The 16,518-nt window shown below is 33.8% G+C and overlaps 3 protein-coding genes and 1 long non-coding RNA gene across 4 annotated transcripts; 2 read left to right on the plus strand and 2 right to left on the minus strand.

The window, feature by feature from the left end:
• Positions 1-273: 273 nt before the first annotated feature.
• LOC135950589 (uncharacterized) lies at positions 274-5,580 on the minus strand. The gene has a single exon (XM_065500124.1). The coding sequence runs from the start codon at positions 5,578-5,580 to the stop codon at positions 274-276; it is 5,307 nt and encodes a 1,768-aa protein (XP_065356196.1).
• A 1,827-nt stretch (positions 5,581-7,407) lies between these two features.
• Positions 7,408-11,489, minus strand: LOC135951949 (uncharacterized). The gene is made up of 2 exons (XR_010576003.1): positions 10,672-11,489; positions 7,408-8,438 (listed from the first exon to the last, which is right to left on the minus strand). It is a non-coding gene; the product is annotated as an uncharacterized LOC135951949 (long non-coding RNA).
• A 1,338-nt stretch (positions 11,490-12,827) lies between these two features.
• On the plus strand, positions 12,828-15,427 carry RpS27A (ribosomal protein S27A). Its single transcript, XM_065502302.1, has 3 exons — positions 12,828-12,920; positions 14,163-14,500; positions 15,246-15,427. Exons 2-3 carry the CDS (start codon positions 14,180-14,182, stop codon positions 15,393-15,395), a joined length of 471 nt encoding a protein of 156 aa, XP_065358374.1. The 5' UTR covers positions 12,828-12,920; positions 14,163-14,179; the 3' UTR covers positions 15,396-15,427.
• Positions 13,187-14,075, plus strand: Ip259 (NSA2 ribosome biogenesis factor-like IP259). The gene has a single exon (XM_065502301.1). The coding sequence runs from the start codon at positions 13,215-13,217 to the stop codon at positions 13,992-13,994; it is 780 nt and encodes a 259-aa protein (XP_065358373.1). The 5' UTR covers positions 13,187-13,214; the 3' UTR covers positions 13,995-14,075.
• Positions 15,428-16,518: the final 1,091 nt, after the last annotated feature.

Below are 16,518 nucleotides of genomic sequence, written 5' to 3' on the forward strand. Positions count from 1 at the left end.
AAGCAAATGGCTATGTGCCAAACAATTTTCACAATAGCGGTGTTTTTTGACAATTTTCATTTTTTGAGCAACGTTTAGCCTTCGAAATTGACGGCATATCCTTAAGGGATGGTCTCGGTTACATAACCGACAATCCGGAAGTTTGCGGAAACGAGTTGTACGATGTCGTGAACGTCGCTCTTCTTCAAGAGGGGAAAGGCTTCTAGATTGACGTCTGCTTGGTGACATGATGCTGGAAAAAACAAGAGATATTAAGCATGATTTTTTTATTGGTTAGTTAGTATGAGAAAATGGGAGTAGGACGAGTTTAACTATTGGTCTTAAAATAAGACCAGTGGATGTACGGATGGAAACAACTCTGACGTTATTATCATCGCCGGGGATTAGTTTCTCTATGCGTCCCACACGCCATTCGTATGGGGGGAGATTATCTTGTTTCACCACAACAAGGTCATTAACTGCAAAATTCCTTTGGGGATACTTCCATTTTATGCGTTTGTGCATTTCTTGGAGATATTCATTCTTCCATCGACAAGCAAAATGGTGGTGAAGCAACTTCAGTTTTTGCCATCGGTTTATGTAGCTCAAAGACTGGCTACTGAAGTCTGGTTCAGGGGGTGAAAGTAAGGGAGCTCCGATTAGGAAGTGTCCGGGTGTGAGAGCGCATAAGTCTTCGGGATTATCACTCATGGGACTCAATGGTCTGGAGTTGAGACATGCTTCTATTCTAGCAAGCATAGTGGTAAACTCTTCGAACGTAAAATTTTGGGCATGAGTGATTTTCTTGAGGTGAGCTTTAAGAGACTTAACACCGGCTTCCCAAAGGCCACCCATGTGCGGTGCACCAGCGGGAATAAAGTGCCATTCAAGGGTTTGAAAGACCTGTTGGGACATCAGATTTCTCCTAACCGTATTGAGAAAAGTGGATTGGTCACGATTGAGTATATTTGATGCTCCTACAAAGGCTGTGCCATTATCAGAGAAGATAGCCCTGGGGGTACCACGTCGAGAGAAAAAACGCGCAAACGCAGCCAAAAATGCTTGTGTGGAAATCTCACTGGTAGCTTCTAAGTGTATGGCCTTCGTAGAGAAACACACGAGTACCAAGACGTATCCTTTGGTGATCTTACATCCTCGACCCGCGAATGTCTTGATGTGAAAAGGGCCAGCGAAATCTAAGCCTGTATTAGTGAAGGGGCGTAAAAGGGTGGTTCTTTCGGGCGGAAGTGCAGCCATAATTTGTTGACTTCGTTTATGTTTATACAAAACACAAAGTTTGCAGTTACTAATTGTAGTCTTTATTAAATTTTTGAGCTTAGGAACCCAAAACTCTAATCGCATTAGACGCAAAAGGAGTGAGTTTTCACCATGAACAGAGTACTTATGAAGAAGTTCTAGATACAGTCTTGTGAAACGACCTGCATAGGGTAGAATTTTTGGAAATCTCTCCTCATATGATAATGTGGGGCACTGAGACAGCCTTCCGTTTACCCTCAAAAACTCGGTGGGATCAATAAATGGATTCAAAGGTAACAAATGACTTTTACGCGGCAAAACTATTCCTCGAGAGAGCAAATTATATTCGGAAAAGTGGAGGTTCTGACAAATCACTATTAGGCGATTCTTTACAAATTTCATTTCTGAATGTTGGAGATCTACAGTGGGACAATTAAAGTTTTGCTTCAATAGTGGGTGAGTAGCATTATAAAAACGGAAGATGTATGAAATCACACGTATTGCTCTAGCGAGATCTGAAAATCGGGAGAGAATATCTTCATCGGGTAATTGAGAAAGGTGAGTTTTAACTGGTCGTACTTCTTCATGGGTTTCTGATATAATGGGTCTAGAGGGCCAATCAAAACGTGGGCGACTTAGCCAGTGGGGCCCATGCCACCATAAGGAGTTGGAAATCAAGTCTTGAGCAGATAGACCTCGTGATCCTAGATCGGCAGGGTTATCTTTCGAGCAAACGTGGCGCCATTTATCATTGCCAACCTTTTCGACAATAGATGCAATTCTGTTAGCAACGAATGTCGTCCAGTGAGAGGGGTGCTTTCCCAGCCAAGCAAGGACTATCATTGAGTCTGTCCAAAGATAAAGATCGCATTTGTCAATATTTATTTGAGCGCGGAAAGTATGGATCATCTTGCCCAATAATTCTGCACCACATAACTCTATTCTTGGTAGTGTCACAAATTTGACAGGTGCTACTTTGGTTTTTGCGAGTAGTAAGTGCGTAAAAATGTTACCACTAGGAGCAGTTGTCCTTAGATAAAGGGTTGCGCAATACGCCTTTTCTGAGGCATCACAAAAACCGTGCAACTCAGAAAAGAATGTGGGGTTATAATCGACAAAACGGGGTATATTGATTTTTTCAATATTAGGGTAGTCCTTTAAGAACAAATGCCATTGTTTAAGGGTGTCTTCTTTGATGTTTTCGTCCCATTCTGTTTTATCTAGCCATATCTTTTGCATGATCATTTTGGCAGTTACGATTTTAGGGGCTAGCCAGCCAGCGGGGTCAAAAAGTCGTGCTATTTCTGACAGAACTTCTCTTTTGGTAGTGGTTTCTCTGTTGGGGTGTCTAGAAGGGTTGAAATAGAAAAAGTCTTGGCCTGCATTCCATCTTAATCCTAAAGTTTTTGTCGTGGCATTGTCAGACAATTTTAGAAAGTCGGCATTCAGAAGGTGTTCGGGGTTAAGACCTTCCAAAAGGGTTTTATCATTAGAAATCCACTTACGTAGGGAGAATCCAGCAGAATTTAAAACTCGGTTAAGATTATCACGAGCACTGATAGCATGGGACAACTCATGTGAGCCTGCCAAAACATCGTCAACATACATGTAGTTGCGGAGAATGTTTGAAACTTCAGGGTATTGTGATTCGCATATCTTAGCTAGTTCTAGCAAGGTTCTTATTGCTAAATAGGGGGCGCAATTGACTCCAAATGTGACAGTCTTTAATTCAAAGTCCTGGGGTTCAACATTTGGTGTCTTTCTGAAGATAATGCGTTGATAGAGGGTATGAGAGGGGTGAACGCGAATCTGTCGATACATCTTCTCGATGTCGGCATTGAAGACGAAACGAAATAGACGCCATCGAGAAATAAGAATCGTTAAGTCTTGCTGTAGAGTCGGCCCTGGGTATAAAACATCGTTTAAACTAGTGCCATTGGAACTTGGACTAGATGCGTTAAAAACTACGCGAAGTTTGGTGGTGGTACTTTCAGGTTTTATAACTGAGTGGTGAGGTAAATAGTACGATGTGTTGGGGTTGACAGAAGGAGTGGGGTGTACCAGCTGCATATGGCCTAGTGTAGCATATTCTTCAATAACGCGATCATATTCATCTTTGAGATTGGGGTTTTTCAGTAAACGAGTCTCATTTCTAGTAAATTGCGAAAAAGCTATGCCTCGAGATAGACCAAGAGAAACAGAATCGGGGAAACTAGACTTAAAGGGAAGCGACACAACAAAGCGTGCATTGGGGTCCCTAAAAGTGGTAGTTTTATACAAATTCTCGCATAAATTATCTTCTTCAGATAGGGTTACTTTGTTGGGTAAATCTTCTAATTCCCAGAAACGAGTTAATTGTTTATTTAATTCAAGGGTGTTCATAAATGACGAGATAGAACGAAGGGGCTGCGTGGACTCCGACTCGAGCTTACCCGTCAATATCCATCCGAAGATAGTACATTGTGCTACAATGGATTGGTTTGGATCGTATCGTACTCCATCTCGAATTATTTTAGGGTAAACGTCTCCACCTAATAGTAGATCGATATGAGAAGATATGTTGGAGAAAGTATCTGCTAATTGAATATCTGGAAACTTAGATGTTAAGAGACTCGAAATATCATGGTAGGGTAAATCACCAGTCAATTTATTAATTACATACGCGTCAGCTTGGGTTACAAATTGTTTTTCAATGGGGGAACTGATAGTAAGTGAACATATACGTGTAGCTGTGGCAGTTAGGGAACCACTTAAACCTGTGATCTGAGTTTGCGAGGATTTAGTGGGTAAAGAGAGCTTCGTCTGAAGTCTTTTGGATATAAAAGTAGCTTCAGAAGCTGTATCTATAAGGGCGCGAACAGTACATCTGGTGTTTTGAATACAAATATCAACGAGGGCTGTACCAAGTACTATGGAATGTGTTAGTGTGGACTGTAGTTTGGTGGCAAATACCTGTCTGGGTTTAGATGCAATTTGATGGGAAGATGTGGGGGTTTCTAGTAGAGGCTTGGGTGTGTGGTAGGTATTTGAAACACGTGAGTTATCTTGGTTATTAGAGTTGGGAGTTGTAGTCGCAGTTAAATGAGATGGTTGTTTCTGAGCAGGAGTATTTGGAGTATCAGAACGATGAAGGAGAGAGTTATGTTTCTTTTTGCACAGAGTGCAAACATATTGGCTTTGACATTGTTTAATACTGTGTGAGGTGGCTAAACAATTGAAGCACCGTTTCTCTCTTTTTACTACATCGGACCTTTCTTCGACTGTCATTTTAAGAAATGTGGGGCATAATCTTAGAGGATGTGATAATTCACATAGGGTGCATTTTCGAGGGGGATTTGAAGTCACATTAGTTTGGTAATTATGAAGCTTACGAGATTCAAAAGAATGAGATTTCTTATTAGGGTTATTTTTACGAGTTGTTGTCGAATGATTGTTACTCATCGATGACCTAATATCCGTTACAGACTCGAGGGTTTGGTATCTAGCAGTCAAAAATGCGTCCATCTGTTTCCATGTGGGAAGATCCGAGCTATCACGAAGGGATTGTTCCCATAGATTTAGAGTCAAATCAGGTAGGGAAATGGAGCACACGAAAACAAATATTACATCCCAATTATCTGTCCGTATATCTAAGAGTGTAAGATTCGTGACACAATCATTTATGGTTCTTTGAATTCGCTTTATATTAGGTCCTGATTCCTTGGTGACAGGTGAGAGGTTAAATAATATTTTAAGTTGTGCGTTGATGAGAACCCTCTTATTTTCATACCTGTCAACAAGGTTTTGCCAGGCCATTTCAAAGCCATGATTGTTCAAGGGGCATGTTTTTAAAATGTCGTGGGCCTCACCCTGCGTCTTTTTCAGCAGATGACAAAGCTTTTCAATATTAGTTAAACGTGGGTTGTTTCCGTAAAGCGCTGAAAACATATCGCGAAAACTTGGCCAGGAGACATAGTCTCCGTAAAATACCTCCGTGTCACATGGGGGAAGGCTAATATTAGGTATGTAACTAGTAGTAGGGGCTTCAGTTTGCGAAATTGGAGAATCTTTCGCAGGAAATGAATCTAAAATTTCCTTGACTTTGGATAAGGCTCTTACATGAGAACCGTATGTTTTGTAAAATCTATCTTTAATACTTTCCATAGTAACTTCTTCTTCCAGTGAGCCATAATCCAGTAATATTTTATCATAACTTTTTCGAAAATCTGACCAACGTATTAGTATTTCATCCTTATGGATGTCTAGTGAGCAAATACTATGACTGCCTATGGGTAGATCCGCTAAATAAGCCTCAAATTCTACAACCTTATCCGAGGATTTAATAAAACTATCTAGTAATGACATTTTGATTCAAAATGTTATATGTTGAAAATATTAAATCGATTAATAAAGTAAACTTGCAAAATAGTTGCAAAACTACAAAAGCAAATCGAACACTTTAAACAAATAATCTCAGCGAGATACTGATAAGAACGTCGAGGGGTATGTTTTCAAAAGGAAACGTTTGGTTGGGGATATAAATGAGGGTTAGATATAAATTAGTATTAGTATTCAACAACGTATAAATTTTATAAAAGCACACTATAATGGCTTAAAATTTATAAAAATTTAAAATTTTATGGCCTTGTTAAACTGTTATAAGTAGTCTCATTAAAATAAGTTTTTTAATTTTTTCAAATAAAATTGTAGAAAATTTTGTTACATACTGTAATTGGCTTTGGATTTATATTTTTTCATTACAAACAAAAAGAACACAAGAGATATTTTGTATTACTTATATACACAGTTTAGAAATCACTGCTGATCTTATATGTAGGTATGTACATATGCGAGTACCTAAGAGATGTGTATATTAAAAAGTAAAAAGATTTATCTCATTACACTTTTTTTTTTTTTAAGAGTGCAACTATATTTGATGCGTAAAGAGTTTAAATACCGATGTATGTAACCGAGTGTGAATATTGATGATGTGAGTTTGAATATATATTTATCTTAATAAGAGAACACTCGTGCTGTGATTAACATTTAATGAGACTCAAATTGGTGAGATTATTGGTAGTTACAGTATAACAGTGAGATATTACAAAAAAATATTATTTTTTGTATGGTGTGGATTTCATCGTTACTAATGAAGGGAATTTTAATTTTGTTACACTTTGTAACGGATTTTGTTGTTTTTGTTATTTATTAGAGGTTTCTTTTTATACGTTGTTGTTGTTTATAATTTTTTGAAGTAAATTATTATTAAGATATTCACATTACCTTATTGTTGAATATTTTTTATTGATCGTAGTTTTAATTTATTAATTCAATTAAACAAGATTTTTGTAGGGTTTTATTTTTTTCACTTCTTTTTTTTTAAAAAAACTTTTGCACTGGGGTACACTGGGGGTTTTCACTTGTTGGGGTTTATTTTTGTAGTTTAATATCATAAACTATATAAAATTTAGCCAAATATTTCCGAAACTATATTATTGTGGGGGGTTCTTGTATCCGGTTCGACTGGATCAATTAATGTCTGTTTGGGGCGCAAAATATTTGGGTTGTAGGGAGAAAAATCACAAAGGTAAAAACTTTAAGTAATCTATACTTCACTTTTATTTTATTTAGGGTTCACTTCTTGTGTTGATCTCTACTTTTATACTAAATTTTTATAATTTACAAAGTTAGGCCATGACCGTGAGAAAAGCTAAATTTACATGAGAGAGAGTACTAAAACATTAAATTTCCAATTACGTTCCAATACAGTTTGGACGATAATAATATGGGTAATAAACAATATAGTATAATAATAACTAGTTTACAATAAATATTCACAATATAATTTTCACCTAAACAATACCCATGACGGTATCACAGCTTGTTGGCGGAGCATCCGATGTAGTTGAATCACTTCTAGACATTGCTACTAAATGTTCCATTAGCCTTTGCTGTTGCTCCATTTGAATTTGCTGCCGTTGCAGTGTTTCTTGTTGTTGAGCGAGAATTTGTGTTAGCGTTTGATCCATCGCTATTTTAGTGTCTTATTTTTTTAAGAGTTAAAAAAAAATTTAATAAAAAAAAAACTATCACAACCGACAATATTTATTAAGCGTGCTTTCTTTTTTTATATTAAAAAAAACTATCACTCGTCGCCACTGTTATGTTCTGTTTTGTCAAACATAAAAAGACTTGTTTTAAAATTAATAATTATAAAACGATGTTTATTATTTAAAAGCTACCAATCGAATAATACATATGATCAAATAAATTACGGTTAACAGTTATAAACAATGTATGTATTTAACACATTGACTGCCACGTCGGACACATATGTGTGACACTGCACTATGCGGTTTACGCCACGTCGGACACATATGTCCGACACTACTTTTATTCTCTCTAGCCATGTCAGACAATAGTGCTGGATATTAAGAATTTGTTCGATGTTGTCTGGAAGTTCCTCATCAAAACTGTAATCTTCACATTCTTCATCACTTTCTGAACATGTACTCAGTATTTTTTCTAACTCAGTATCCCATAAAAAAATCCTTTTCGCCATTTCGTAAGACCCTCTTATTTATAAAACAAAATCTGTTTCTAAGCAGTAAATATTACTGACAGTAGCCTAAATTCCAATATTGACGTTTTAGAAGAGATTACGCAAAGAAAATGCTATGGCCCCAAGCATCTTATTTGCTGAAAGTGCCTTGGCAGTCAATGTGTTAATGAAAGATGAGTGTAAAGAGAAGATGATAAATACAATAAAACTGTCATCTGGTGGTAGAGTTCCCAACCACAACACATTTTTATCTTTCAGTAATATTTCTACAACCATTGGACAGGACATGGTAATTATGTATTGTTCCATCCATTGGCATTTAGATCGCCAAACTCCCCACGCAAAATATTTTTTCGGACGGGTGCGGGTTTTGGGGCATTTTACCACACATTGGCAGTGGTATTAATAATTTTCTCTTGAGACAAGGCCGCAACAAAGTATAATATATATGAAAATCGATGTACCAAATGTTATGATGATCGTCCCATAATTGGTCATACCCTCCATATAAGAACCACTTCCGGGAAACACATTAACCTAGCTTTTTTTTCGGAGGAAGTATAGGGTTAACAGACGAAAAAGAGGAGTAGTATAATTCTTCCAGAGATTGGCTTCTTGCATTAATTTCTACCGAATCACTATCATATTCAGAAACCACGACCTGAAAATATAATATAATAATTATAAATATTTTTGGTATTAATTATATTCACAGAAAAAAAGGAAAACTAAATGCAAATTAGTTAGGAATAATTTCTGTTTATCAATAATAATTATTATTAATATTATATTGTTACGTTTTAACCTTTTCAAAACGCTGGTTTATTGTCTTTAAATAAACCGGATACTTTTGATTGCAAATAAAAGCCGTTTAGTAGTTTGAAAATTGTAACAACTCTTTATTTCTTTAAAATGTACAACAACAACAGAATTAAATAGCCACTGAATGTTTTTTTATACACGTTTATAAATTCTCAGAATTACAGACACAATTTATAATGTACACGAATTTACTTGAAAAACACAACACACTTTAAGGCACTTAGATGATGTTTATTCGAAAAGAGTCTCTGGTAAACTCACTAACGACTGCAACCTCTGCCACTATTTATAACACTGCATTACCATCTAGAAAGCTCTTTAACTGTCTAGAGGTTTCTAATACATACGCCATCTGTGGTGTACTTTCTACAATGTTCTTTAACTGAATATTCGAAATCGAATACAGCGTTGCCAACTTACGATCAAATCAACTGAAAGCTTTTATTTAATAATGCCCACAGATATGTTACAGTTTTACAGCACTGTTATTTGAAAGCATTATGCTACTTTTAAATCAGCCGTTAAAATCGTTATATTTGAATTCAAGTACAATTTCGTAACAATATTTATATAATTAATCGAACAACATAAAATATACTAATAATTTTATAATCCTTTTTAGATGCCAACTACAACAGATGAATGGCGAAGTATTGCAAATGACTTTAAAAGACTCCACAATTTTTACAAATGTGTCGGAGCAATAGACGGGAAGCATATTAAAATTAAACATCCACCTGGTACAGGATCATTGTATTATAATTACAAAGGCAGTTATAGTATCGTCCTTATGGCCATTGCTAATGCTAAGAAAGAATTTATAATGATAGACATCGGATGCAATGGCCGTGTATCAGATGGTGGTGTTCTTTATTATTCAAGTTTTGGGAACAACTGCAACAAGGACGTTTGAATCTGCCACCGCCGAGACCTCTACCTAACACAGAAGATGAATATCCATATGTTTTTATAGGAGACGAGGCCTTCGCTTTAAACACACATCTTATGAAGCCATACCCCCAAAAGAAAGCCACAAAAGAAGAAGAAATTTATAACCGACGTTTATCCAGAGCAAGATCTGTTATTGAGTGCTCTTTTGGCATACTTGCTGCAAAATGTGGGGTTTTTCAAAAGGCTATTAGTCTAAGTCCCCAGAGAGCCACAAAAGTGACAGCAACATGCTGTTACTTACACAACTTTTTGATGAAAAAAGAACAGCTTTATCATTCATCAAATTCAATTGGTGATAATTTTGAATTGTCTAATATACAGTCAAGTGCAGGATGCACTAAGTAAGGTGAAATCAACAACACAGCTGATTTTTATTTATCTATTTTGAAAGTGCTTGTGTTTTGTCAAACTGATTTTATTTTGAAAAAATAATAAATTTTATTTTCAAAGAAAAAAAATTTTAAATCAAAAAACATGAATGAAAATGTGAATAAAAAGATTTCATATAATGAAATTTGGATAAAGCACTATTAAACCGTTGTTCTTTTTCTAAAATAATTTAAATTTAACGTCCGTTTTTTAGTTAATATGCAAAAATAAAATTTGTTTATTTTTTATTTGAAAAATTAAATTTTGACAAAACCCATGCTCTTGTCAACAAGAAATATTGTGTTTGTTGTCGAAACGCTCTCACCTTACTTATTACATCATGGTCAAGTGTTTTACGCAACTCAACAAAAAGCGCAAAAACCATTACTCCCTGTCCATACTTGACAAATATTTATCATAACAATTAATGACGTTTGTTGTCAAGACAAAGTTGTCTGAGCAAAAGCACTAACAATTTTGTCATAACGAAGCAATAATACTAATAAATGTGGACTATACCTGATATTTTTTTTATCTTGATAAACATTTTGACGTTTATCATGATAAAAATTTATCAGGTATAGATAGGGGGTTAGGGATAACTTTTGTAAATATTATAATAATGAAAAATAAATATGTATATATATATGAATGATTTAATAAACTAATATTAAAAAAAAACATTTTTAAAACAAAATTTGTTTACCAAAAAAATAGTAAATATTTATTGTTGTAAAGGAAAATTTACTTACCACGTTAACAGGCTTTTCTGTTTTTTCTAGAAATTGCAGAGCTTTAAAAGTTCATGATTTAGGTGCGTTTTGAGTCAACAATTCTTTTCAGCTCCTTTCTATAATTCGACCTTAATGATTTTATTTTCTTTCGAACATCGTCGAGTGGGCTTGATTTTCTTAAAAACTTGTAATAATTTTTGGTATGCAGCCGCTCTTTTTATTTTGTCGGAATAAGCTTTAGTCGACGAGTCCCACAACTCCGGCAATGCTTCCAAATTAAAAATAAATTCTTTCAAAATTTGTTTTTCTGTCGTTAACTCCGATTCTACCAGCCGCACACTTTCAGTTTCACTCTCTTGTGACATTATAAATGTTTCACTTTTTTATTTGTTTAATTAATTAATTTGTTTTTTTCGACACAACAACCACAAGTGAATTGACAGTTCACTTGTCTAAACAATTCGCCTTGACTCCCATATTGTTATTCTATTTTGTTTAGCCGTTTTTAACCATGAAAGTAAATCACAAACATTTCAGAAAAAGCTTTTTGTTCGATTGTTGTGTTTAATTCTTTTAATACCTTTAAACATAAGTGGCAAGGCTATATACATACATATATAAGTTTGTCATTCCGTTTGCAATTTCTATAAAATTTTATGAAATTTCAACAGATTATGTAAACGATTCTATATTGGATTTGCTGTTACGGTTCCATATGTGTTCTCCTATTTTAAAATTTTCTTTAGGGCACAGCTACACGTTCAATATATATTGTGATATTTGGATCGCGATCCATTGAAATGGATCACGCAAAATTAGGTTATTCTGCGATTTGGATCGCGATCCATCAATACCGTGCTACACGTTCAATAAATTGTCATGCAATAATGAACTTGCGACATTGCCAAAACAAAATCTATTGCGTTTATGAACACTATGCATTGCAGTGTTGCTTTGCAAAATGCGTTTATGAACTCAGCCAAACTTACATCATATTTTAACTGCATTTCGTGTATGTTGTAGACGGGGCATTAAGTATATAAATTGTTAAATTTCAAACATTCTAATAGGAATTTCAATTATAAATTGCTGAATTAGATAAAATTTTGTGTACTTTTGAAATAAAATAGCTTCTGTGCAAACTAGTCTTTCTAACAATTGTTATAATATTTAAATTGTTATATCATCTTATTTAGGTGGAGGGTATATAAAATTTTTTTCACTCTATTGTAGCGCTGTATTTTCTTCTTTCTATGATTCGGTGCGATTAATTCATACATATTTAATTTATTTAAGAACCAAAAGAAAAAAAACAAAGAAATTAGTGAAAAAATCATTCAACGCAAAATATAAGCAAAATAAAACACAGTTTTTCAAAGAACTTATCGTGTTGAAAATTTTGTATTTGTGACGAACGTTTACTCCACCTTACCCTATGTCTCCACGTAGCAATATTTATTGCTGCAATTGTCAAATTTGATTGCGTCAATAAAATTCGCGAATGTAGACAGCAAATTGCCATATGTAGCAATCCATTGCGCAATGATTGCTCTACTGATTGCCTGAGCAATTATTGCTAAGCAATAAGCTGTCAGTTCAGTTGTCATTAATGTAAAATTTCATCTTTCTATGATTCGGTGCGATTAATTCATACATATTTAATTTATTTAAGATCCAAAAGAAAAAAAAACAATGAAATTAGTGAAAAAAATCATTCAATGCAAAATAAACCACTGTTTTTAATAGAACATCTCACGTTGAAAATTTTTTATTTGTGACGAACGTTTTCTCCACCTAAAGCAATCAGCAATCACTCTGCTGTTGTTCTGCCGACGTTATTGTTTGAGCTTAGCAATAAAAATTGCTACGTGGAGACGTAAGGTTACGCAATAAATGTTAAGCTTTGTGGCTCAGCAACAATGTTTTATCGTAAGCTGTCAAATTTAATTTTTTCCTTTAATTGTGATTTTTATTAGCAAAAACAAAACAGCAGAAGTGTAGTCATTATAAGGAAGATAAATTAAATAAAAATATTAAAAAAATATACATAAATTAATAATCCTAATGTATACATATTCAACTCTATAATGTTAAGGAATAAAAATTGTACGTGGAGACGGGTCTAAAGTGCCAGGGATGATATATATTTTTCGATTGGTTTAAATATTTGTTTCTAAACTTGGTAGCACTATTGCATGCCTTTAGTCAAACTAACTGCAGCTAACTTAACTTTCTTCCTTTTTACATCGTGTAGCGTGACAGTGAAGGTGGGTTTTAGAGATTTTTTCTGACTAATAATTTTTTGTATATATTTTTAGATAGAAAATTTATTTAGGCAATAGTTTTTTTTTTTTTTTTATATTATTTTGCAAAGGCTCTATACTTAGTTGGTGAGTAAATCATTGCGGAATATAAGTTTTGCTGCGGATAATCACGTACTTGGTTTTCCATTTACTATGATTTATTTTTAAATAGCAAACAATATTCTGCTTCCAAGAGGGTAATATAAATGTATATATATTTTCTATTTTAGATTTGTAAAAAAAAAAGTAAATCTCACAATGCCACAAAATGAGTACATGGAACGCCATCGGAAGCTTTACGGTAGGCGCCTCGATTTTGAAGAAAGAAAACGTAAAAGAGAAGCTCGTTTGCCGAAGGAACGCGCAAAGAAAGCACAGAAACTTCGTGGAATAAAAGCAAAACTTTTTAACAAGGAACGCAGAAATGAAAAAATTCAAATTAAAAAAAATATTCAAGCCCATGAAGAAAAGAAGGTTAAGAAACAAGTGGAAAAAGTTGAAGATGGTGCTTTACCACACTATTTATTGGATAGAGGAATCCAATCAAGTGCAAAAGTTTTGTCGAATATGATTAAGCAGAAGCGAAAAGAAAAGGCTGGAAAATGGGACGTTCCTATTCCCAAAGTACGCGCCCAGTCGGACGCTGAAGTATTCAAAGTTCTTAGTACGGGCAAAACAAAGCGCAAGGCGTGGAAAAGAATGGTTACTAAAGTGACCTTTGTTGGTGAAAACTTTACTCGAAAACCACCTAAGTTTGAACGTTTTATTAGGCCTATGGCCCTGCGTATGAAAAAGGCTCATGTTACACATCCAGAATTGAAGGCCACTTTTCATTTACCTATAATTGGAGTTAAAAAGAATCCAAGTTCTCCTATGTTTACCTCACTGGGTGTTATTACCAAAGGTACGGTCATTGAAGTGAATATATCAGAATTGGGTTTAGTGACACAAACTGGAAAAGTTGTCTGGGGTAAATATGCACAGGTGACCAACAATCCTGAAAATGATGGAGTTATTAATGCAGTGTTATTGGTTTGAACATAAACAAATCACTTAGCGTTAAGGTTTATTCTAATGTACAATTTTTTAATAAAGAAAATGTCAAAATAATGTAATAAATTTTTTTTTTTTTTATAGTGGTAGTGAATATTTATTTGTTTTCTTTATTTTAATTAATATCTAAAATATATATTTTTCTCTTTGCAGGCTAACGCTAGAACGCCATGCAGATATTCGTCAAAACCCTGACGGGTAAGACCATCACTCTTGAGGTCGAACCCTCGGACACTATCGAAAATGTCAAAGCCAAGATTCAGGACAAAGAAGGAATTCCACCAGATCAGCAACGTTTGATTTTTGCTGGAAAGCAATTGGAAGATGGTCGCACACTTTCCGACTACAATATTCAAAAAGAATCAACATTGCACTTGGTATTGCGCCTTCGTGGTGGTGCCAAGAAGCGCAAGAAGAAGAATTACTCAACTCCCAAAAAAATGAAACATAAGAGGAAGAAGGTCAAGCTTGCTGTTTTGAAATATTACAAGGTACTTTTTAAACTGTCTAATGTCACCAATGCCAATTGATCGGCTTCAGGTGGAATTCTTGAGTCTTGTTGATCTTGAGCTGCAAAACTTAATTTAAAATTGCACTTACAATTTGGCGAAAGCAAAATGGATAATTTCAAAAGTTTTAAGTATATATATATACAAAATATCTACACATACATCGTAACGAACATCACATATTCCACAAACTTTAAAAAGTTTGCCGATCTCTTGGATTTTAATAACAGTAAAACCCATGTGACCTACTTGATTCATGCTTGAATTGTGTATTGCACTTTCTCAGAGAACATTTTTTAACAACAGCGAAATATATTCAGGTATGTGATGGAAAAACTATTTAGATGCAAAAACGATTTCAAAACGACGAAAGGTATGATCGTTTTGTTATATTAGATTCAAATTCCAATTTGTTTCAAAGGGAATTTATCGAAATTAGATTTTCACATTAATTAAGGTAAACAAATGCATACTTGCTTATTTTGTTGTTTTGTTTGCTATAAAAATTATACAAAATGAAACAATAATGGAATATGGAATCAATCGAAATTCATCAAACCTAAATCGTTTTTGAGATTGATTTCATTTTTGAAAACGATCGTTTTTCATCACATGCCTGATTATATATTATATACTCCTATACTAAAATTTTTTGTTTAGGTCACTTGTGGTTTCTTAATAATAGCGAATATTTTCTATAAACTATTTTTTTTTTATTTTTATTTAGGTCGATGAAAATGGAAAAATTCATCGCTTACGTCGTGAGTGTCCTGGTGAAAATTGTGGAGCTGGTGTATTCATGGCAGCTCATGAAGATCGCCATTACTGCGGCAAATGTAATCTGACATTTGTATTTAGCAAACCTGAAGATAAATAAAATATAATACATTTCTTCAAATACCAATAATATATTTTGAGTTTTTAATAAAATTTGAACATTTATGGATGATTTGTAGTTAGGAACTATATTCTCTTTTTGGGTATATAAAGTATTCCTTAAAAGGGGGGTTATTATGTAACTCATTTTGAAAATAAATTTGTTCGAATTTGTATGCTTTATACATTGTATTTCGAAAGTGTTTCTAATCGAAAGCTGTTTAAGTCTTTTCACAAAATATTGTCAGCCCAATTATGAATAAAAATTCCCCGGGAGTTTTTCCCTTTTCCTCATTTTTCAAGTTCAATGTAGACTTGCCACCTTTTGAAATTTCCAAAACGGGACACCACTAAATGATCAGAGAACGATGTAATAAACATGGAAAATTACATAGTGTGGGTTATAGGACTTGCTGAGTACATTACAAATTGTGTCAAAAAATTTCAGAAACACCTTCAAATTCAGAAGTTATTCTGAAAAAACCGTTTACAGTGATGTTTTTCAACTTATCGATCTGTAACTCAATCAGTTTTTGTTCAATTTTTATTTTTTTTAACGTGTTGGGAAAGAAAACTTATAACGCTTCAAAATGACATGCATTTATTGATACATTTGTAAGTTATAAGTATTGTTTTTGTTACGATCTTTTTTTATTTGAGTCGCTTTTCATTGCTTATTTTGATATGAAAGCTTATAAAAATTTATATCAATGTATAAAGAAAAGTTCTTAATAAAACATGGTTTTAATTTTTCAAAACGGATGAAAACTGTAAAAGTTATTCAACTTTTCATTAATACCTTTTTGAGTATTTTCTCCCCCAGCGCATATAAATGTAAAAAAAAACGGTAAATATTTTCGAACTTTTTTCGAAAAAGTTTAATAACTTTTTGTCTATATAAAATTGTCTTTAAAGCACTGTGCAAAAAAAATGGTTTTCATAGAAAAAAATTAAAATAACTATTGTTGAATTTGAAAAATTACGAAAAAAATAAAAAAAAAATTAACTTTTTCAATAACTTAAAAAATGTCTTAGATTATTTTTTAAAATTTTGAAATCGGTTTTAAAATGTCTGAGTTAGAGGTATTGAAGTACTACCTACCCTAAAACACTTGTATCAAAAT

Source organism: Calliphora vicina, chromosome 2 (genome assembly GCF_958450345.1).
Source record: "Calliphora vicina chromosome 2, idCalVici1.1, whole genome shotgun sequence".
Classification (NCBI taxonomy): Eukaryota; Metazoa; Arthropoda; class Insecta; order Diptera; family Calliphoridae; genus Calliphora; species Calliphora vicina.